We start from the raw sequence: 24,080 nt of genomic DNA, 5'->3' as shown, positions 1-24,080 counted from the left end.
TGAAGCCTATGCACCTGAAAGCAAGGCTAGCCTTTGCAAAACGTCATATTGATAAAGATGTTGCATTCTGGAAACGTGTTCTATGGACTGACGAAACGAAAATAGAGTTATTTGGCCATAATAAAGTGTCTTATATTTACAGAAAATCTGGCGAAGCTTTCCTGCCTAAGAACACCATACCCACAGTGAAGCACGGTGGAGGCAGTTTGATGTTTTGGGGATCCTTTGCTGCCTCTGGACCAGGGCGACTTGTTAAGGTCACAGGTAGCATAAAAAAGGAAGATTATGTTAAAATATTGGATGAAAACCTGAAAGACTCTGCTAAAGAGCTCTCACTTGGTCGTCGTTGGTGGTTCATGCAAGATAATGACCCAAAGCATTCGGCTAAACTGACTAAGAAATGGCTTGAGGACAATCATATTAATGTTTTGGAGTGGCCATCACAAAGCCCAGACCTTAATCCAATTGAAAATTTATGGAGAACATTAAAATTGAGGGTAATGCAAAGGAAGCCTAAGAATCTTATTCAATTGGAGGATTATTGTCAGGAAGAGTGGGCTAAAATTACTACTGAAGAGTGCAACAACTTGGTTGTAAACTATGAAAAGCGACTGAGGAAGGTAATCAAGGCCAAAGGCTATACAATTGATTATTAAATAAATCGTGCCAATAATTTTGAACAAGCGTTTTTTGCAATTATGTTTGTTGTTCCTTTGTTATTTATTTTTTCTAAAATCCGATTGCTGCATCGGAAAGGCCAGTTAAAAATACATAATATACTTTGTTATTTTCTTTAATTTAATCTCTTTTTTAGAATTTATTAGACAAAATTTAACTTTTATTTTACCGTGCCAATAAATATGATCATCACTGTATATACATATATATATATATATATATATATATATATATATATATATGTATGTATCACATACATATATATATGTATATATAAAATGCACGGTGAGATGGGGTAACTCTTTCCAAAATCTTTACATTTTCCCGAATGTTTTCTTTCTTTATCCTCTCATACACATGGCATGTGTATGTGTGTGCGTATTATGTACGCATATTTGTATGTATTTGTGCGAGTGTATGTGTACACGTACCTGAAAGTGTATATACACGTCAGTATATGTATATACATGTATATGTATGTATATATATGTATGTATATTTGGATATATTTTTTTTTTATATTTTCCTTCCTTTGAAGATTGTAATGCCGGGTATGGGGCAGCCAAACCAGCTGCCAACATTGCCCCGCTTTTTTATTGAAACCAACCGAGAGCTCTTGTGTATGTGTGCGCATATATGTGTGCATGTTTTCAAAACACATTTTCTTTAAGAGTTAATTTTCTTCATATTACCGTATATGTATATGTGTATGTATTTCTCGCACACCTATACTTCTTTTCCCGTCACTCTCTTCTCCTCTTCCTCTCTCTCTCCCTACATTTGCTTATGTAAACTTATATGTATATATGTACAGCTGTCTCTACGTGTAAATGTATGCGCAAGCATTTATGTATGTACATGTATGTCTGTTAATATATGTATATGTGTATATATGCATGCATTTATGTATGCATATGTGCATATATATATATATATATATATATATCAATGAACACAAAAAAGATATAAAAAATAGCAATTCTCTAAGTGCATTATTCTCTCATTCATTGCAACATAACCACACCTTTCACCTTTGACTTTAAACAAGCAAAAGTAGTTAAATTTATTTCAAATAAACCGCGCCGGAGACTTCTTGAATCTGCGCTTATCGCAATTTCAACACTATTAAACAACGTGGTTTCTATAACATAGCGCCATTAATAAGTAAACTGTTATTAAAAGAACATTATTTAACTGTGGACATAGGTTAACTTTCTCACACCATTCAAACACCCCCTGTAATAATTAACACTCAATCAATAAATTACATAAAAAACACTCATTTCATTTGTTTACAAACTTATATTTGAATTTCAACAGATATATCTTTTTCCCAATAGAATATAAACTTGCGTTCATAGTTTAAAATTAAATTAACGATTATATGACGTCACTAAAATTTCCTTCTCTTTAACAGCGCCAGTCCCCCTCCTTTTTGAATTTCCAACATCAATTTTCCATTTCTCTGAAATAGAACTGCGTCACACTGTGCACGTGAAACATTTTCAAATATTTTGTACTGGTATATTTTTTGGTTTCTTAATCTCATTCATCCAGAGGAAGTCTCGAAATAAAGACGAAACGTTGATGAACACATAATACGGTTTGTTCCTTTTTATTTTCTCTATATATATGTGTATATATTTGTACATGTGAGTATTTGTTTGTATACGTATGTATATGTACATATTAATATACAAATTAATAAAAAGTAGCGTTTCGTTTTTGTCTTAAAACGGTTGAATTTAGAAACGACGTTTTCGTTCTTTTTCGAATGAGAAATAGCCGTTAAATTACAAATGAGCATCATAGCGTTTCTCCTCATAACGTCTTATATCCTTTGAATTCTTATTCTCTCTTAGAATAAATAATATCGTTAGAAAAAAATTCAAAGGATTAGACAGTTAAAGACGCGTTTCTCATTTTTATTTACTGTTTAATTTTTAATTTTTCGTTTGTATGTGTATATGTACTGTGTGCATGCGTGTATGTGCGTACTTATATGTTTATATATTTAAAACTGACGTGGCACCTTCTCATTGGCTATACCTCCTTCTCCTTCTCCTCCTCCTCTACCTTACTTCCTTTTCCATTCCCCTTTTCCCCGTGCATCCTCATACTTTCACTACACCGATGAAGACTGAAGGATCGGTCGAAAATTATGTACTTATAAAAAAAGTTTTTTAATTTTTTTTCATAATATTATTTTGTATTCCTGCATGTCACCAATTGAAAACGAATAAAGAAAAGTTATAAGCTTTTATACTTTTCGTATTCTTTTTTATTCATATATATATATATATATATATATATATGTATCACATACATATACATGGTATGTATATATATGTATCACATACATATATATGGTATGTATATATATATATATATATATATGTATCACATACATGTATATATATGGTATGTGTATATATATGTGTATCACATACATATATATGGTATATATATATATATTATATATATATATATATATATATATATATATGTATGCATACCATTAACTTTAACCCTTATCCTTGAGTGGCCTCTGGGCCTTGATAATGTGGTGATGCCTTTGTAAAAAAAAAAAAAAAAAAAAAAAAAAACATATATATGTATGTGATACATATATATACATACCATATATATGTATGCGATATATATATATATATACACACATACCATATATATGTATGTGATATGGTATCACATACCATATATATGTATGTGATATATATATATACATACCATATATATGTATGTGATATATACACATACCATATATATGTGATATATATATATATATATATACATACCATATATATATACGAGACATATATATACATACTATATATAAATATATATATATACGAGACATATATGTATGTGATACCATATATATGGTATGTATATATATATATATATATATATATATATATATATATATATATATATATATATACATACCATATGTATGTGATACATATATATATATATATATATATATATATATATATATATACATACATACCATACATATGTATGTGATACATGCATGCATATATATATATATACATACCATACATATGTCATACATATATATATATATTAGTGATGGGACAATTCCAAAATTTTTCCCAATTCCAATTCAATTTTCGAATCTAATTCTTTTAAAATTTATAAATATTTAATTAGAGATTTGATGGGTTTTTTTTTGTAAATTTTCAAACTATTACATAAGCCCCCCCCCCCCCGAGTAATTTCCACATATATTTTTTCTCAAATGTTACCACTAAATTTTTCAAGCTGTTTACATGTAATCACGTACAAATTGGAGAAACATGTTTTTCTTTTGTAGTTTTATTAGAATATAAGTTGGATTTTTGAAAATAATGAACATGGTTTTTCATAAGTAATTTTATGTTTATTGGCAAGATAAATGAATAAAGATTCTTATAAAAATAAATTTTATTAACTTTTATTCCTTAGAAAAAATATTTTCCCAGTACTGCACAAAGATTTATCACAAAAGTTTATTTTTTATTTTTAGAAGCAAAACATCAACTTCAGCTCTGTTGTTGGATTTTTAAAAATAAAAAACATGGTTTTTCATGTACTTTTATGTTTATTCGCTAGATAAAAATGTACAAATAAGTTTTTTTTCTGTAGAAATTTGTTTTTATGATGGAATTAAATTTCGCGCACTGGTATACTTTTTGGCAGCCGAAAATGTCGAATTGAAATCTGGCGTGCTGGCATCCCCAAAAAGAATTACCTGATGATTGGTATGCAAAATAAGAAAACAGTGTAGGGACAGAATAGTTAAGAAAGCCCGTTCCATGTAAAGAAATAGTTTCTACATAATAACATACTATTTAGAAAAGTATTCTTAACATTAAGAGAGATTTCTGTTAACTATTCTGTACCTTCCCTCTTTGAAAAAAAATGTCCATATTTTCTTCATACAATTATACGCATTTGGTCGATTATTAGATTGATTTATGTTACTGTAAAAGAAAAACAAATTACAGATGATACTACTACTAATAATAATAATAATAGCAGCAAATATATTAATCCGTTTAGCTAAATCACTCCCCCAAAATGAGATTCTACATTTTTACAGTATTATGTGGCAAAAAGAAAAAAATAATAATTTTAAAATTTTACATAGGAAAACTTTTGCACATAAAATTAACATAAAATGATACTCATTTCCAGCCCATTCTTGCTAAATTGCTCCAAAACCAAAAACTAAACAAAATACTCATATTGCATAAGATTTTCAATCAATTGTTAACATTTATTTTAGTGTTTCTACTGGTGTTTGTTTAATTTTCAATTTTGAACAGTTATCAATGGTTCTTCTGCCAGGGTTATTGGGCAGCCATTTTTTAAATTCTAACTCAAAGAGGAGATACTAAGTTTGTTTTGAATCAAAAACACTCTTTAAAATAAGTTTAAACACAAATAAATTTATTCAAGTATGGAGAAGAGTCCTGCCTTTGGTAACATTTATTTGTTGCATATTTGTTTATCATTTATTTTATTTTTCTGTTAATTACAGTAATAAATGTCCCAATTCTATCTTCTTTTTGAAGTGCATATGTATAAGTTTAAAGATATAATTTCCTTTTTAATTAAGAAAATCAGAATGTTTTCTCTTTATGTATCTTTATCAGAGATTTTCATCTATATTTTTCACAAACATCCAAAGAGAAGTGCCATAAAACTTTAATTCAGAAGAAGCCGATGACAGACACTGTATAGCTGGCGCCAATGAAAATAAAATTTAAAAACTCTGTCCAGAGCATTTACAACGTTTTAATAATCAAGTAACCTCCCTTGGATGGGGACATGTAGACATTTAGCGAATAGATGCAAAAAGTTTACAAAGGGAATAGGCAACTTATCTCTCGATAAATGACCAATAAATAAAATAAATTAAACTGTGAATCAATGTTAAATCTGTAAATGAAATTTATAACCCATTCTGTGGTCCTTCTCAGTCTTATGTTGTAAATGAATAACTTCTAATAAAAAACACAACTTGTGCTGGTTTCATTTTTTATTGTCAAAAAAAATTAAAAGAATCGGTTTGGAATCGGAAATTAGGCTATAATTTTTCTGATTCCGATATCGATTCAAATACCCCAAAAAGTTCTGATTTTTCCGATTCCTATTAATCGGAATATATATATATATATATATATAGAATAAATGACAAAAGTCTATATTCCAAATTTCATGACGTTAACCATCTTACAATTTATTCCTTTATTTCAGTTGACACTTACAATGCTTGACAGTATCTATTTCATAGCACAAAATCATTCACTTAATTATTATATCAATCAGTGAATCTATTTTGCCCTTAACTCATCAGAAGAAATAGCAACAATCAATGCACCAAAAGGAAATAAAAAGCATTTCGACATGATTAAAAAGTCCAAAAATTGGAAAAGAAGCTGTAAATACCTTATAGTTTGCTTACATTACGCCATTTTGAAGTTCAAAATGGCGTAATGTAAGCAAAATATGAAAAAAAAAAAAAGAAAGAAACTTACATAGGGTAACGCATTGTTGCTACTACATCGGGACTCATTCGATCTTCTTTGAACCAGTTTGCTTCAGCATGAACCTAAGAGAGAAAGGAAAATTCAACAAAACGGGAATGAAATGAATAGGGGAAAATAAAAAAACATTAATGCAATGAAGCGAAATCATTTCTCATGTGTTGAATGATTCTACACGGTGGAACAATAAAAGTGTTGCCCTAAAGAAAACAACGCTACAGCTTTATTTTAAAATTTTCATTGTAAAAATCAATTCAGGTAATTTGATTATGTAGCAGAGATGACATCTATTAAATGCAGCTGCCTTAAGCCTCAATCACTGCCTCGATACAGGTCCGTAATTGGGATTATGCCTTTTCCAGAAGAGCCGGTAGAAGCTCAGCAAATACTCAGTAGATGGCGGCGATCAGGCTGGCTTTGCTGTTGTGGGAGGTCATGTTGGTGACGTCCTCAACATATGACGAAGTAGTCCAGTGGGTTCAGATCAGGGGAGGAGAGGGGGTAGTGAGAGAAGGATACAAAGTTGTAGCATTTGTTCTGAAGCCAAGCCTGGATCTCTTTGAATTTGTGGCCCAGTGCCGAGTCCTACTGCCACACCTATGGTCTGCCAGCGGCCACCTGATTGCACCAGGGGATCACCGCACTCTTCAGCACATCCAGGTACACTTTGGTGTTGACTTTCAAGCCAATTTTGAAGATGTGAGGTGGCATGATGTGGCCCTCACTTGAAACCACACCAAAGACCATAACCGTGGCTGGAAATTTTGTTGAGAGTTGTGCCCTCAAGCATTGAACTATTTGGATTTGCATTTTGAGGGTGCTGGCAATGGTCCTGTTGTCATAACATGGATCAGTACAGAGGTGCATCTCTGATCTCGCTCATTGAACATTGTGTCAATTTCAGACATGATAGAATGCTCTTATGGCTCTTCAGATTTGAAAACAACTGGCAAACTAGTAGAAACTGCAAAATAAGAAAACCGGTTTTCATCAAATGGAAATGGAATCATGTCGTCTTTTCTGGGGCGACAATTTTATCGTTCCATCCTGTAATATACAAATCAATAAATTATATCTTCATTTCTAGAATGACTTACGGAAAGCCAATAATTGCTTGTGAAATGTATGTCAAGATGCAGCTCAGTACAGATATTTTGCATCCTCAATGTATAAAACTCATAAAGTAAATTCCTTATCTGTAAGCCACAGCAAGACATTTCAGTCAATTATATTTTACATAACCTTTAACATTACATTTTGGAATTTTTAAGATGAGGATTGATTATTTATATTATTTTCATTATTCGGACTACTGTTCTCATCTTGAATGTTATTCTTACATTGACCCAGGGCACAACGGATAAAGTGCAAAGTATTAACCAGTTCTAAGTGATAGTCTTCTAGGATGTTGAAGGTGCAATCCTCAGTATAGGTGATACTAAGAATTAAAAATTACTTCAGACTTCCACCTGATCATAACTGATGAAACAAGAACAGTCTGTGGATTAACTAAAAAATTCTGTTCCAAGTTCCAAACAGATTCCCGAGTTTAACAAAGATTCTCAGATTTCAACATGATGTACCTGAAGAATGCTGGAAGGGGGGGGGGGGTTATTAACAAAATCATCAAAATCATTTCATTCATACTTTTCCATGAACTAAATGTGCCTCTAGGTTTCCACACAAATCGCATTCGATGTTTTTATAACTAAATTTATGAGAGTACTAGCAGGCCAACCAGCATTGCCCAGACATAAAATACACTTAAATATGATATTTTCATTAATGCAGATTTCATATTTATTATTACACTAGCCTGGGTGCCCAGCGTTGCCCGGGTGTTTGGAGGTGTGTGTTGAGCAAAAAAAAAAAAAAAAAAAAAGTGTTGCCAGGTAGGCTTGAACCTGTGACGCGAAGGCAGAAAAGAAAGTGAAAGAAAATCTGATGTCTTACCGCTACTCCATGAAACGACTGGAAGTCTAAAGCGTTCAAATTTAACGTAGTCAATCAAAAACAAAAGATGGTGTTGCTTTTTAACCTCCCACGAAAGCAAATTAGTTTAATGTGGGGGGGGGAAACCAGCTCCCCCCCAAAAGGGGGGGGGGGCACTCTGACAGTATCCAAATAAATAGTAATTGTCTCAGTATGAAAGGTTTCCCCTAAATTGATCAAGGGCCAATTACAGAACAGATACTACCTGGCCCAAAGGCCAGGCGGTTGTGTTCCAATAGTTTCACTTTATACAAAAGACAAACAAACACTGGAGATGACGGCACAGTGGGAATTTTGTTTAACACGATAAAAAAAAAGATAGAGACAATGTCTGTTTGCAAATGCGAGATATTACAATCTAGGAAGTATACAAAAACTTCTCACAGAATCTAACCGACGCGAGAAGCCCAATGCAAAAAGCCTTTCGTGGGCGTACACAAACGCTCGCGCCCATTTTGCCTTTTATATATTAGGCTAGCGGGGTGGTACCCGGCAATGCCCGGGTGTTTTGAAGTAAATCAAAACTCTGGGGGGTGTTAAATAATTTAAAAAAATGTTTTGGTAGGTGAGTATGAGAATTGAACCCGTACCCTTGAGTTGGAAATTAATGTGTGAAAAAAAAAAAAAAAAAAAACGTGCTACGCTAACCATTGAGCCACGGCGACAGACAACGTTAAGCAGGTTTTAATTTATTTATTTAACTATAAAAAAGGCATGCGCAATAAAAGTTAATTCTGCTGCTCCCATTTGACCTAATTAAGAAGCTCAAATGGAAATCACGCAGCATTTGGGTTCAACACGCGAGAAGCCAAAATAGCAATAATTTTGTAAAAGTTGACGTAAATAAATCTATACGCTACGCGCTTTCCTAATTCCTAGATATTATATAGGACCTATATAAACAGTTTTAAGCGATAGTAACGACCCCGGGAGCGTGTGCTCGAAAAGCCTTTTGAAGACATACACAAAATGGTCACACACATTTTGCCTTTTATATATATAGATTTTATCGAACCCAATATATAGTAATGATTTAAAAAGTTTAAAAAAAAAAAAAAAAAAAAAAAAAATGAATTGTGCGCCATCACCGATAATCGAAACCAAAACATTTACTTTACAATTTACTTTTTCCTTTAAAGCCTGACCTATGAAAAGATGTTTGCTGCAAGGTTAAAAATTTAAACATGAACAAATAGCTATTACTTTACGCATGCATATTCATAATGCCGCCATTTGACCTTCACCTGGCAAATTCCATTTTTTTTTTAATTTTCACACTTTTTCACTAATTTTCCTTTGCTAAAACCCAAATATAAAGTTTTGCATGGGTTTGAATAGCCTATATATTAAGTTTCATGTCTGTAGATCAAAAACTGACAGAAGAGTTTGGAAGACAAACTGTTTTAAACAAATATATATATATACGCATGCATAATATATATATATACGCATGCATAAATATATATAGAAAGAGGTTTGTTTACTATGACCTTTTCACGCAAATATTACGCATGTAGAATATCTGCATGAATATAATTACACATAATAGTTAACTAAAGATGATCATCCCATTAGAAAACGGAAAAAATTAATAGACAATTAGTTAAAATGAATGTTCAAAAGAATATGCAAATTAGCTAGATCTTTTGCAGATGAATGCATTTCCATGATCCATATATAACAAAATCGTATTTTCTTTTTAAATAGAAAAAAGCGTTTTTAATATGAATATCAAACAAAATTTACAAGAGTATAAATATTTAGTTCTTTTTTAAAACTTTTTCTTGTGTTTCTATTTATTAACAACAATTTATTTTCACTCCCTAAAGAATTTCTTTAAGTTTTTGTTGCTTACTAAGATATAATTGAAAAATCGATTTTTTAAGTAAATCGTTTTAAAAAACAATATTACATACTTGATCATCATGTCGAAAATAGTAATATATCTAAAAATTATGCTAATTCATCGAACAGAACAACTGCTGTTGTTTCTTTAGTAAAAAAAAAAAAAAACATCTATCGCTATTGACAACAATATTGCATATAAATTATTTAATTGCAATTCATTATTGAAATGAATATTATTTATTAATTTATTTATTGCAGACTATTATCCCCATGTTTCTTAGATGTTGTTTCACTAGACATTTCGGCCAATTATTCCTGTGGCCTTCGTCAGGTGGTAACCGCAACGGGATAGGAACACCAAATCTCCTAACTGCATTCTCAGCAATTACTGCCATCCATAGTTGTTGTCGTCTCACCACGTTTTTGGCCAAGTAAGCCTATGGCCAGTTTTGGGTAGGATTGAAACCGCTATCTTCAGAAAATTCTCACCTGGAACTATAGCGATTCAATATCTATCCACTGCACGGGCGATCAAGGTTGAAATTTTTGGTCTTATAAATCCACGTTTATTTATTATCTGATCTTCCATGGTTGGGTCCGTACCAAATTATATATATATATATATATATATATATATTATTCAATTGGAATTCATTATTAAGATGAGTATTATTTATTAATTTATTTATTGCGGACTATTATCCTCATCTTTTTCTTAGTTGTTGTTTCACAGCGTTTCAACCAACTATTCCTCTGGCCTTCGAAACGTCATAAACCAACAACTAAGAAAGATGAGGATAATATTCTGCAATAAATAAATTAACAATATTGCAGTCACAAAAAAATAATCTAAAATATTTGTTTCAAAATTATATCCCCTGCATGTAGACTCCTACTCTCTACTTTATGATGTCTAAGAAAAATGCAATTTTATCCAATTTTTTGTAAAAATTACTTTTAACTATAAATAACTTTCTACTTGATTTTTCGTAAGTTTTGGATATATTACTATTTTCGGTGTGATAAAAATTAATGAAAATATCATATTTAAGTGTATTTCATGTCTGGGCAATGCTGGTTGGCCTGCTAGTACTCTCATAAATTTAGTTATAAAAACATCGGATGCGATTTGTGTGGAAACTTAGAGGCACATTTAGTTCATGGAAAAGTATGAATGAAATAATTTTGATGATTTTGTTAATAACCCCCCCCCCATTCAAACATTCTTCAGGTACATCATGTTGAAATCTGAGAATCTTTATGTTAAACTCGGGAATCTGTATGGAACTTGGAACAGAATTTTCAGTTAATCCACAGTGGAAGTATGTAGCATAGTTTTTGCTTAAAACAATTTTTTTTTTTTAAATCGATTTGTTGACTGCATCTTAACAAGCACCAACTTTTTTAATGTCTTACTTTTTTAGTATTGTTTTATAGGCTTTCATTATCTCATCACCATCTGCTTCTTAAGAGTTATGCTACAATAGAGGCAGAATAAATAGAAATAGTAATTTTAGAGACAGAGACAGGGGGGGGGAGATAGGGTAAAGAAAAGAGAGAAAGTAAGAAAAAAGAGGGAGAGAGAAAGATATGGAAATGACGGAAGAGAGGGGAAACAAAAGAGAAGAAGTGTGAGAGTGAGATAGAGTTGGAAGTAGTTGTTGCAATATTTCTAGCACAGTGAAGAGTGTAGAACCACAAACATTTGGATGATTATAGGCCGATAAGAACAAACCAATCAGATGCCAGAATCGCTTCATAAAAAAATCCTGAATATCTTTGAATTTTTCAGTTATAGTTTTCTGTTTTTACACAAAAAGGGAACTATGCCCTGCTGATGCTCGCTGGATTAATTTTTTTTACCTGGAAAAGCTTCTTTGATTGAATTGATGCTGCCTTGTTTTTTCTATTATGAGAATGGTTCTACACTCAAGAGTAATTGTGTTAAGAGAACTTACAGGTTCACCATAATTCCTTTTCAACGCTGGAATATCCCAGTTTCCATAAAGGTCTTTGCCTTCCATTGAGATCTCAGGTAATTTGGGATAGTCCCCAAGTCCAGTCCCATCATCTGGATAGGGTTCATAATCTTCTACTCTCAGGCCATACTTCTTGGCAGCAGCCTCCCTTTCCTCTTGTGTTTTTGGGTAAGGTCCAGGAGCCCAGTCTTTATTCCAATCTGTAATCAGAAATGACAATGTTTTATAGAGTAATAATTAACTTCAAGAGAAACATTTAGTGGTTGGAGTTTGAAAAAAATAAATAAATAAATTTGAAAGGAGAGTAAGTGTCAACAACAAATCAGATTAAACATTCATGTGTCATCTTTTATTCTTTTTTGTTTGATTCAAATATGAATTAAAATATATATATATATATATATATATATATATATATATATATATATATATATATATATATACTAGCGAGTATATCCAGCATTGCCCATGTGGTGAGGGAGTATATATATATACTAGCATGGGTGCTTGGCGTTGCCTAGGTGTTTGTAGGCGTGTGTTGAGAAAAAAAAAAGTTTTAGTAGGCAGGTAGGCTCGAACGCGAACTCTTGATGCGAAGGTGGAAAAGAAAGTGTGAAAAAACCTGATACCTGATATCTTACCGCTCGGCCACGACGGGACAAGAACTGAAAAGCATTCTAATTTAACCAATAAAAATTTGAATGACAGCTGCATAAATTTAATGAGGTCAAACATCACGCCATAGGGGAATGAATGCAACCCAGTTTTCCAAAGATGTTGGGGAAAACCAGTTCCTCATAAAAAGGGGAGTGTCCAAATGAATAGCAATTGTCTGATATAAGGGATTTCCCCTGCACTGATCAAAGCTGATTGCTTTTCTGGACGTCCGTGCCACGAATGCCAGGGAGAAGTATTTCCTACGTATTTAGTTTTTCTTTTATACTGAAAAGCCAAACAAACATGTGGAGAGTAAAAAATATCGCAAAAATAGCGTATAAAAGTTGTCGAAATAAAAGATACACATGACCTCATTTCGTGGATTGTAGATATTATAATCTAGGGAGCATATAAAATGTTCTAAGAAACAGTACCCCCCGCCAAGCACCTCCTCCCAAAAACCTTTGCCAGATATACACAATATGTGCACACACTAATACACATTTTGCCTATTATATATATATATATATATATATATATATATATATATATATATATAATAGCGGTGGGTACCCGGCGTTGCCCGGGTGTTTGGAGGTGTGTGTGCTCAGGCGGGGCTGTTAATCAAAACATAAGAATAAGCAAAGTAAATAAAATTTTAAAAATTGAAAAAAAAAAAAACCACATCTCACACCACAATTCGATATTAAATGTAAAAAATGGGAAAAACAAAAAAAGAAAACACGAAAAAGAAAACAGAAAAACGAACGTTAAAACTTCTTTAAAAAATCTGAAAAATAAAAACAAAAAAAAAACATGTGAAAAATGGCTTGAATAACCCCGGGGGGTACCTGGCGTTGCCCTGGTGTTTTTGGGTGTGTGTGGTCGGTCGGAGGTGGGGGCATTAATGAAAACCTAAGAATAAGCAAAGTAAAAAAAAACAAAAAAACAGAAAAACGAACATTAAAAAATCTGAAAAACACGTGAAAAATGGCTTAAATAAGCCTGCTTCATTATTAAAATTTAAAAATTCGGAAAAAAAAAAAAAGACATCTCACACCACGATTTGAACCCAAAACATTTAGATAATGAAGCCACGCTCTAAGCAACTGAGCTAAGACGACGTCCACGAAATTCTGTCACTTTTTCAAATATTTAAAGTAAATCAGGTTATGACATCATATGACGCATGCGTAGAAGCGAACTTGTCATGAGAGGACGATTTTTGCTGACCCCCCCCCCACCCCTGTAGAAAACTACTGATTTCAGGGTGAAGGAATTAACGTTTTTGGCCAATTTTTCGATATTTGTCGGGCGAAGGTTGGAAGTTTAAAATAATACTGATCTGGCGAAAATCCGTGACCCATGTGAAAAGTTTTTGCGAGACATACAAACACACATACATACATACATACAAACAAACACATATACATACCAACACACAGTTTCGCTTTTATATATATACTAGCGAGGGGTACCCAGCATTGCCCGGGTGTTTGGAGGTATGTGTGGAAACTCGGGGGGGGGGGGTAAAAAAAAATGCAAGTATGAGGATCGAACCCGAACCCTTGAGGCAAAGTTGTAAATTAAAGTGTGAAAAAAAACATGCGACGTTAACCATTGCCCCACCGCGAGATGCTCACGGAAACACGTTTGAATTTATTTAATTAGTTGGATTTGGCAGGTGCCCGTTTTAATGAGTTAATGAGGTCAAGTTTGACTGCGGGATTTTTATTTTCCCCAAGATGTTATAGGAAAAAGACTAACCCACATGCGGCGAGCGACAAATGTTGAATATTTATCTTCCCGAAATCAAGCAAATTAAATAGACAGGCGAGCTTTGTTGTTAACTGTGAGATATTACGATTTATATGTGATATAAAAAAAGTTTTAAAAAGTTGTGAAGCGACCGACCGCTTCTCTGAAAAAAGCCTTTTGTAGACATACAGAAAAAGCGAACACACATGCATACATACGTACGTATATACATTTTCACTTTTATATTTATAGACTAGCGGGAGCACCCAGCATTGCCCGGGTGTTTGGAGGTGTGTGTGCACTTAAATAAAAAAAGAAACCGGGGGGGGATCGAACCCGAAGCCCTGAGGCGAAGTTTGAAAATAAAATGTGAAAAAAAACATGAACCGTTCAGCCAGCCGGAATGAGTTACTGAAAGATGTTTGAATTTATTTAAGTAAGAACCAAATTGACAGGTGCCCGCACGGAAGTCGTAGAGTGTTACGACGACAACGTAAGCAATAGCTATTCAGCAAATGAGGTCAATAACCAGGTTTGTTTGTTATAAGCGAAGTAAAAAAAGAAAACATAAAAACGAACGTTAAAACTTAAGCGGGGGGGGTAATAAAAACATCGAAAAAAAACACAAAAAAAACTAACGTACGGCAAACGAACGATGTTAAATGTAAAAATCGAAAAAAAAAAAAAGAAAACAGAAAAACGAACGTTAAAACCAAAAAAAAACACGTGAAAAATGGCTTAAATAAGCCTGTTTCGATATTAAAATTTTAAAAATCGGTGGGTACCCAGGTGTTTTTGGGTGTCGCTAAGAATAAGCGAATTAAAAAGAAAAATAGAAAAACGAATGTTACATGAAAAATGGCTTAAATAACACTGGTTCAATATTTAAATTTAAAAAATCGAAAAAAGAAAAAGACATCTCACACCACGATTCGAACCCAAAACGTTTAGATAACGTACCAACGCGCTAACCAACTGAGCTAACACGACGTACATGAAATTTAGTCAGTTCTTCAACTATTTAAACTAAATCAGGTCATGACGTCATCTGACACATGTGTAGAACCGGTTGTCGTCACGAGGGGACGGTTTTTGTTGACCTCCCCCCCCCCCCTGTCGAATATTGTCGATTTCGCGGTGAAAAAATTAACGTTTTTGGACAATTTTTCGATATTTTTGGAGCGAAGGATGGGGGCTTCAATATGATACCGAGTTTGTGAATTTTCGTCATGTCTGTTGAAAGTTTTTAGCGGAGACACAAACAAACATACATACATACATACATACACACATTTTCGCTTTTATATATATATATATAGACTAGCGGGGTGTACCCGGCGATGCCCGGGTGTTTTGAGGTGTGTGTGGTTTTGGGTAAATCAAAACTCCGGGGGGTGGGTGGGGGTTAAAATAAAAAAAAAAGGTAAAAATGCACTTTCAAAACATATCGCTAAAACCAAAACAAACAACATCTAAGTAAATCGCGATATATCCAAATAGTCGTGCGAGATGGGTCAGCGGTTAGGGGTTTCGGCTCATTACCGTGGGGTCCCGATTTCGAATCTCGCTAGATTCAGCCACTCTGATGAGTCGTAAATGACGAAACACATGTCAGTGGATAATTATATTTTAAAAATTATATATATATATATATATATATATATTTATAAGACTCGATAGAAAATTAACTGTAATGATATATATGAAATCTGCATAAATTAAAATATTATATTTAAGCATATTTTACGACTGGGCTATGCCAGGCATCCCTACTAGTTTAAATAAATACTTTTGCAGTTTTAAAAAAGAGCTACAATAATATCAGGGCGTCTCCATTTACGCTAAACATCTACAAATTGCCAACATCAATATATTACATATGAAAGAGTCTGCTGTAGAATTTCCACAGTTCCTGCTAATATATATTACCAAGTGATACTCCGTACTCATCAGCTACCAGCAGTTTGGGTGGCTTAGGCAATACTGTTATACAGTGGTGCCAAAAAGAAAGTTTGCACTTGTTATTTTTTTCAAAAACCGCAAATTTTAGCTAACTTAAATGTAACTGTTTAAACAACCTATACCTCAGTTGATTCGCCTTTTATTTCTCTATAATTTTACCTGTTCATATTTGACTTTTAATTAAAGTATCCTAATGTTCACGGCAATTTAAAAAATTAACTTCAAATCGAGAAGGCAAAAAGAAACTCCGCAGAATGGAAAACTTATTTAAATGTAACTTTAGAATATTAATACAACAGGAACACAACGAACTAGTTAATATTTAGTAGCATTTATTTACTGCAATTTGACAGCCTTCAATTTTTTTAGCATTCTTGAATTAGTTTGCAGCAATATTCCGGTGAAAGAGCATCCTACTTCTCTTTAATTTTTGTCCAAAATTCTTCCAGATTTGAAATTTTATCATTGCGTAGCTGTTGCTTGATGTAATTCCATATGTTTTTGATAGGATTGAGGTCTGGAGATTGTGCAGGCCAATCCAAACACGGAATATCATGCTCTTGAAGAAACCTCTTGACATTGCCAGGTGTGTAAATGGAAGCATTGTCCTTCATGAAGATGAGATTATCATCCAAATTCCAGTCAAAGTAGGGTAGAAAATGCTCAGTCAACACATTAATGTACTTAGTCGATTAAATTCTTTATCCTTCCTTCGATGGACATACTGTCTACCATCACTGCCTAGCCTATTGAACTTGCTTTTATTGCTAAAAATCACTTTTGACCAATATGAAGAGTCAAGATCTTCATTGCATCTGACAAAGTCCAGACGGCGCTTTCTGTTCTTTACAGAAATCATTGGCTTGCATCTTGCAACACAGTCTCACAAATTAAATTCCTTCAATCTGTTCTTAAATGTTGAAAAAGAGCACTTTTTAACAAGATTACACTGTTGATGGATTTGGGGAGCCGTTTCAAATCTGTTTCTGAGGCTGCAGATCTTGATAGCATGGTCTTCTTTGTAAAAAATAATGCTAGGACAATCAGATTTAGGAGCATCACGAACACAGCCAATGTTTTGGTGCTTTTGCACAGTCATTTGTTCCATTTTCTTATCACATTTCAATCTGCAGCCGATTTCTCGATTGGATAAACCAGAAAGGTGGAAATTAATGAGCTCCTGACGATCACTAAGAGAAAGTTAAGGCTAAATGTTGCGTTGTATAATCTGGAACAACAACAATTATGCTTAGATGATGCTTTATTGCCTACAAGATGATGTTTAAAGCTGGTTTTAAGCTCATTTGTTGCTGTGGAGTTTCTTTCTGTCTTCTTCATTTGAAGTTAATTTTTTAAATTAACGTAAACACTAGGATACTTCAATTAAAAGTCAAATATGAACTGGTAAAATTATAGAGGAATAAAAGGTAAATCAAATGTGCTCTAGGTTGTTTAAACAGTTACATTCAATTTAGCTTAAATTTGTGTTTTTGAAAAAATAACAAGTGCTGATTTTCTTTTTGACACCACTGTATATTTTATTGTTTATATATATATATATAAAGAGAGAGAGAGAGAGAGAGAGAGAGAGAGAGAGAGAGAGAGAGAGAGAGGTGCATTCAATAAGTTTTCAGACTTTTTTGTACAAACATTTAAAATTTTTGTGGACTCTTTAAAATTCAGTATGTTATTGTTCTACATCTTATGATTTCAGGTTCAAATGAACAGCTACAGCAGGAATTGGAATACATCCTACTAAAGCCGGATTGTCACAGCTGGTGAATTTCAAAAATGAAATCTGGACGTGAGGACACTTTAGAAGAACGATATGCAATAAAATTCTCTTTAAAACTTGGAAAAAAATGCCACAAAAAACCGTATGGAATGCTTCAGACTGTTTTGGACCATTCTGCATGAACCGAGCATCAGTTTTTGAGTGGCATAAGAGATTCAAGGAAGGCAGGGAGTCTGTGAGGGATGATGAGAAGTGGGAAGAATAAAGAAGTCATTGGCCAAATAAAGAATCTCATGGATAAGGACCGTAAGAGACAATAAGCGCACAGTTTGATGTCAGTGTGGGAACTGTACACACAATTATTTGTGAGGAATTGAAGATGTAGAAGATTTACACAAAGTTTGTTCAAGGGTGCTCAGAGAAGATCAGAAAGAAAGACATTATCACGGGCATCAAGACAGTTCCTTCCTCACCCTCCCTATAGTCCAGACCTTGCTCCCACTGACTTTTGGTTATTGCCTAAGCTCAAGGGAAACCTTAGCGGTAGTCGTTATGAGACAACTGGGGAGATGAAAGCGGCTGTGACGCAAGTCATTGACACACTTACACAAGAGAAATTCTGTGGAGCATTCCAGAAGTTGTTGAAACGGTACAGGAAGTGCACTGCAGTCAGAGGAGATTACTTTGAAGGGAGCTAGAGTTTCATATGCGTACGCTTAATAAAAATGCTCATACGAAAAAAGTCTGGCAACTTATTGAAGGCACCTTATATATATTTTCAAATATTTATTCATGGAATTTACTTTCATTATTTGTTTGGGATAAAAATTTGTATATTGTTGATCACAGTTTCATGTAATTGTTGGGACAGATTCTATATTTAATCCGCATATAGGACTATGATATATTATCATTTCAGGCTAGATTGCACTTGAGAGCAGTGGTAACTTAGGTGACTCCACACTTGCCAAAAATTCTCAAATTGGGGTTTCCGGTTTCACCACTCACCACTGGGTGCAATTTAATGTCTTTCTCAATATATATATATATATATATATATATATATATATATATATTGTACCCAGTATATAGAAGTGATTTCGAAACATCAAAAATATGCGCACTTATATGTATAGAAATGGCCACCACTGATAACATAGGGAATGGCATTACTTAATATCCGGAAATCTACTCGTTTGCAGCAAATTTCAATACAACATTCGTTTTCAGCATACCCGAAAACCCATTTCAGTCGTCATTTTAAAGGTGATTGTTAAAGTGGAAAGTAACAAATTTACCAGTCATTTTTAACATGGGAGGGGAGGGGGTTTTGTAACTATTCTGTACTTTCACCTAACAATTTAATTTAAAAAAAATACATCGTACAACTGGAATTTAACTTGAAAATACGATTTTTAAAATAACACGGTAACATAAATGCATAAGTATCTAAATTTTTCAAAGTTCTGTTCGGTCTTGTCAGCGGATAAGAAATCTTTCCAAAACGGGTCAATTTTACTTTTTATCCCAATCCAGAGGGTCCTTTTTGGTGGAAGCTTGATTTTCTTCACATTAATAATCAGCCTTGTGTCTCATCGTCTAACTCTGCCCTCGTGGTTTGAATTAGAATTAAACCCAGTACAATACCTCACAATAAGTAATTTGTGCCCAATTTTCAAAAAAAATATACACTAAGGGGAGATAACTGAATCTTTTAATCGTCGAGTTTTGACATTGACGATAATCTCATGGCCGTAAAAGCTTTATTCAAGTTAAATAAATTTAGGGTTTTATTTTCTATGCTTCTTTATATAACAGTCCTTCGTAACTTCAGTAAAATAAGATTCTAATTTTATCCGATACTGTTGTTTTTATTCAACTGTGTAGAAAAGAAAATTAAAAAATAGTATTTTTTTATTCTAACAGTTTCATACTTTTACGAACTTTTGAAAATGAGTTTGTTGAAAATTAACAATTTCAATGTTTACACGAGACGCAGACGCGTTTAAATAGGAATATTCAAGAAAATTAACATTTTTAATAAAATCAAAACAACTAATTCATTTCCATTCCTATTCGTGCTAAACCAACAAGGTTATGGAATCGACCCCAACTATATATTTCTGCAACAACTTATAATATTAGGAAAGCTATGATCATAAAAATTAACTTACATGCTGCTAATGGTCTGCTTGTATGGACTTTTTTTGCATGGGCAACAGATATAATCCTTAAGGCAGACGCCATACGCCCAATGCTGCGTACGGATGCCATGTTTTACTATATTCGTTTTTTGGCGAACGAGGAGAGTTCTTACAAAGGGAGATTACTCACATTAAAAGTCACCTTGCACGTTCTTCATCTCGCTGCCCATTTTTCATCATTAAAATCGTAATTAAAAGTTACTATTTTAAATTATATTTGCATAAAATAAAATAATATTTCTTATGAGTTCTAAATAACCGAAAATCTAGAACATGGGATTAAACATTTTTTTTTAAGTTTTCTATTTTTTGTTGTTTTTTTTATTATATTTTTTAATTTTAGATTGATAAATTTTTCCTTTAAATTTTTTATATATATATATATATATTTTTTAATATGTTATTTTGTATTACCAAAAATGAGAAAATGCGTGTGAAGAGAGGGAGGTGGTGGTGGTGAGGGGGGGTCTCTATTCTATCTATTATTTAGATAGAGCTGCAATCTGCATTATCTCCCTGTTCTCCTACTGCAAATTTGGCGCTGTTAAGGAATGAGCACCGAGGGGATTTATGGTTTTATGATGTCAGTTCAAAGTATTGACGGAAAATTCCGAGTCGGTCCCGGAAATGAAAGTCGGGGAAAAAAATTTGTAAGTCATGGAAAAAGAAGTAAAAAAACAGATGACACTAAGCAAGCATAGAGTTAGATTTTGGGCCTGAAATTTTTTAGCCCCTTAAAAAATATAAAGTTGTAAAGACTTCCTCCAAAAAAAAAAAAAAATTGCTTTGACCATTTTTGGAACTTACTTCGCAAGAACTGAAATCTTCTAGTTGCTCATTCCTTGCAGGTACTGGAAGGAAAGTAGAAAGGCGACATTGGGTTTATTTTCAGCAACTTTGTATTTTGTGCTTTAGTCCTTACATTTCATGAGTGATGTGTCTGACAAAGGGGGAAGAATTGCTGCTTTCTAGTGTAGAAATTTTATCCTCTTTCAGATAACTTCGATGCGAAAGTAACTAGCCTGAAAAAAAATAAAAGCATGAAATAAAAAGGGGGGGTAAAGAATAAAATATAAAGGTCTTGTTTCAAAATGAACAGGAGATTTTATTTATAAGAAAGTTAGTTGCAAATTTTTCCCTTTGTGGGCATTAAACTCGAAAACAAAGAACGCCAAGGTAACATATAACGAAAAAAATAACACTGGTTCTTATAATGAAGATGTCGTATCCATGAATTATGATTCAAAATAGTAGTCCCTAATCACACTCTCATATGTAATAAATTTTAGGAACATACTCACAAATTGAAAGCCTGTCAGGCACATGCCTTTTTTTCTTGTTTAAAGTCCTTTTAGTAATTTTGTCTCCTTCCATTTACGTGCAAACCGTAGCCACGTAAAATAAAGACTTTTTAAAAAATTACACTCCTTCCAAATACATGCAGACCGTAGCCACGTAGATAGTTTTCAGAAGTCACATGTCCGGGGTATTCTTGAGGGGTTCTCTTTTTTGAAGGAGGCTCCAAAATTCCTTGTCTGCATTGGGCAATGAATCTGTGTCCACTCTTCACGTCGCTGGAACCAAAAAGAGAGCGAATTTCGCGCTGGGCTCGTGACGTCATCAAGGAGCTAGCATTTCCCTTTTCTTCAAATTAAAGGGAGTTTTGTACAAACCAAAAACATACGAAACTAAAAATCATAAAAGATACGAAATACAAAAAATCAAATATAAGAACCAGAAAAAAATATAATAAATGTATAAACAGTGGAGATGCACTATTGGTACAAAAAAAAATCTAATACCAGGTCACAATCTATCTATGTAACACTTATTACTGGCTAGTTTTTAACTTTGACATAATTTTTTTTTCTTTAGCTATATATCAGGTGGCCTTATGCCTTATCAGGGGCAATTTCCATTAAAAAAAACAATAAATTTATTAAAAGAAAATCAATCTTCAGCAAAATGTAAAATTGCTAACTGAGCTGTGTTCATGTTCTGTTCTATCTCCTCTGGGATCCTCTGACCACTCTGTTGTATCAGTTAAGATAAAAATTAAATGTAATAAGTCTTCAGACGTACCTCTCCACTGTACTATATATCGATACTCTATGGCTGACTGGGATAGCTTCCGTACATTCATATCTGACCTACCTCTGCATTCCATGTTTAAAAAGGATGTGTCCTCTATAGTATCAGACCTGACCGAATGGTTAATTGTAGGCATAGATCGATTCATACCATCCAAAAAATTCCAACAAAAACCTAACAGCCAGCCATGGTTCTCCCCAGAATGTGCTGCTGCCATCGTGCACAGAAATCACTTTTTCCATAGCTACCAACATAATAAATGTACTGAGACTAAAGCTGCTTTCAGGACTGCCAGCAACCACTGTAAAAGAGTAATAAAACATGCAAGAGAGCTATATGCTCAATCTGTTAAATCCAAAGTAGCTGAGCAGCAGCTTGGTTCCTACCAGTTCTGGCAAATAGCAAACAGGATCTTGAACAGAAGTGTGCGTTCTATCCCAACTATCATCAATGGACCTGAGGTCATCTCGTCAGCATCAGACAAGGCCAAACTATTTGCCAAGAACTTTGCAGCTAATTCTACCCTATGCGACAATGACCATCAACTCCCTGTATTTCCTCCTATAACAGACAACACACTATGCAGCATACAAATATCTGTGCGTGAGGTCGCCAAGCTAATCAAGAACCTTGATTCCAGTAAAGCAATTGGCCCTGACGGCTTTCCAATTATAGTGCTGAAAAAGCTCGAACCAGAACTTGCCCCCATACTTACAAAACTGTTTAAGCATTGCCTTAAGGAGAAGTGCTTTCCAACACCCTGGAAAACCTCATCAGTATGCCCTGTATTTAAGAATTCAGATGATAAGTCATCTCCCTCTCAGTACAGACCAATAAGTCTCCTGTGTGTCATGAGTAAGTTGTTCGAATCCATATTAAATAAAGAAGTAGTCAACCACCTCAACAGAAACAACCTTCTTAGTGACATGCAATATGGTTTCCGCTCTGCAAGATCTACAGCAGATGTGCTAACGGTTATATCACATAGGATTAGTGAATCTCTTGACAAAGGTTTCCTTTCCAGGGCAATTGCTCTTGACATATCGAAGGCCTTCGATAAGGTATGGCATAAGGGCCTACTTCACAAGATTTCCAGCTACGGTATTACTGGAAATGTTTTCTCCATCATTAAATCATTTCTCTCTGATAGGCTCATAAGAGTAGTGGTTGATGGGCAAAAATCAGAGGGCCGCAGTATTAATGCTGGAGTCCCTCAGGGGTCCATCCTGGGCCCAACTCTCTTCCTGATCTATATCAATGAACTCCCAAAACACATGCTTAAATCATTCGTTGACATTTATGCGGATGACACGACTATCTATGGCAACACATCAAAGGCCGTAAATGACAAAGTTCTCTCTAATTCTCTCTCCTCTAATCTTGAGTGCGTGGTACAATGGGGGAAGAGGTGGCTGGTAACTTTTAATGCATCCAAAACCAAGCTTCTATCTTTACATCATAAACGCTCTGATCCCCATCTGGCATCAATTGAAATGGATGGCTCTCGTTTTGGAGAGGCTCTATGTTTTGACAAGCTTTTGGGTTTGACCTTTACTCCTGATCTGAAATGAAACACGTACATCAAATCTGTTGCCAGGGA

The 24,080-nt window shown here is 33.7% G+C and overlaps 1 protein-coding gene across 1 annotated transcript in view; it reads right to left on the bottom strand.

Moving 5' to 3' along the window:
* Window positions 1-20,516, bottom strand: part of LOC145285820 (NADH dehydrogenase [ubiquinone] 1 beta subcomplex subunit 8, mitochondrial-like) — a 32,491-nt gene extending 11,975 nt beyond the window's left edge. The window contains exons 1-3 of the mRNA XM_080134239.1: window positions 20,360-20,516; window positions 12,053-12,273; window positions 6,246-6,319 (exon numbers count right to left, since the gene is read on the bottom strand). Of these exons, the coding sequence (XP_079990365.1) occupies window positions 6,246-6,319; window positions 12,053-12,273; window positions 20,360-20,459 (395 nt within the window). The 5' untranslated portion in view covers window positions 20,460-20,516. The remainder of the gene's footprint in view (window positions 1-6,245; window positions 6,320-12,052; window positions 12,274-20,359) is intronic.
* Window positions 20,517-24,080: the final 3,564 nt, after the last annotated feature.

This window comes from Euprymna scolopes, chromosome 10 (genome assembly GCF_053919585.1).
Source record: "Euprymna scolopes isolate OS-2025 chromosome 10, ASM5391958v1, whole genome shotgun sequence".
Lineage (NCBI taxonomy): Eukaryota > Metazoa > Mollusca > Cephalopoda > Sepiida > Sepiolidae > Euprymna > Euprymna scolopes.
This window is presented reverse-complemented; position numbering and strand designations above follow the sequence as displayed.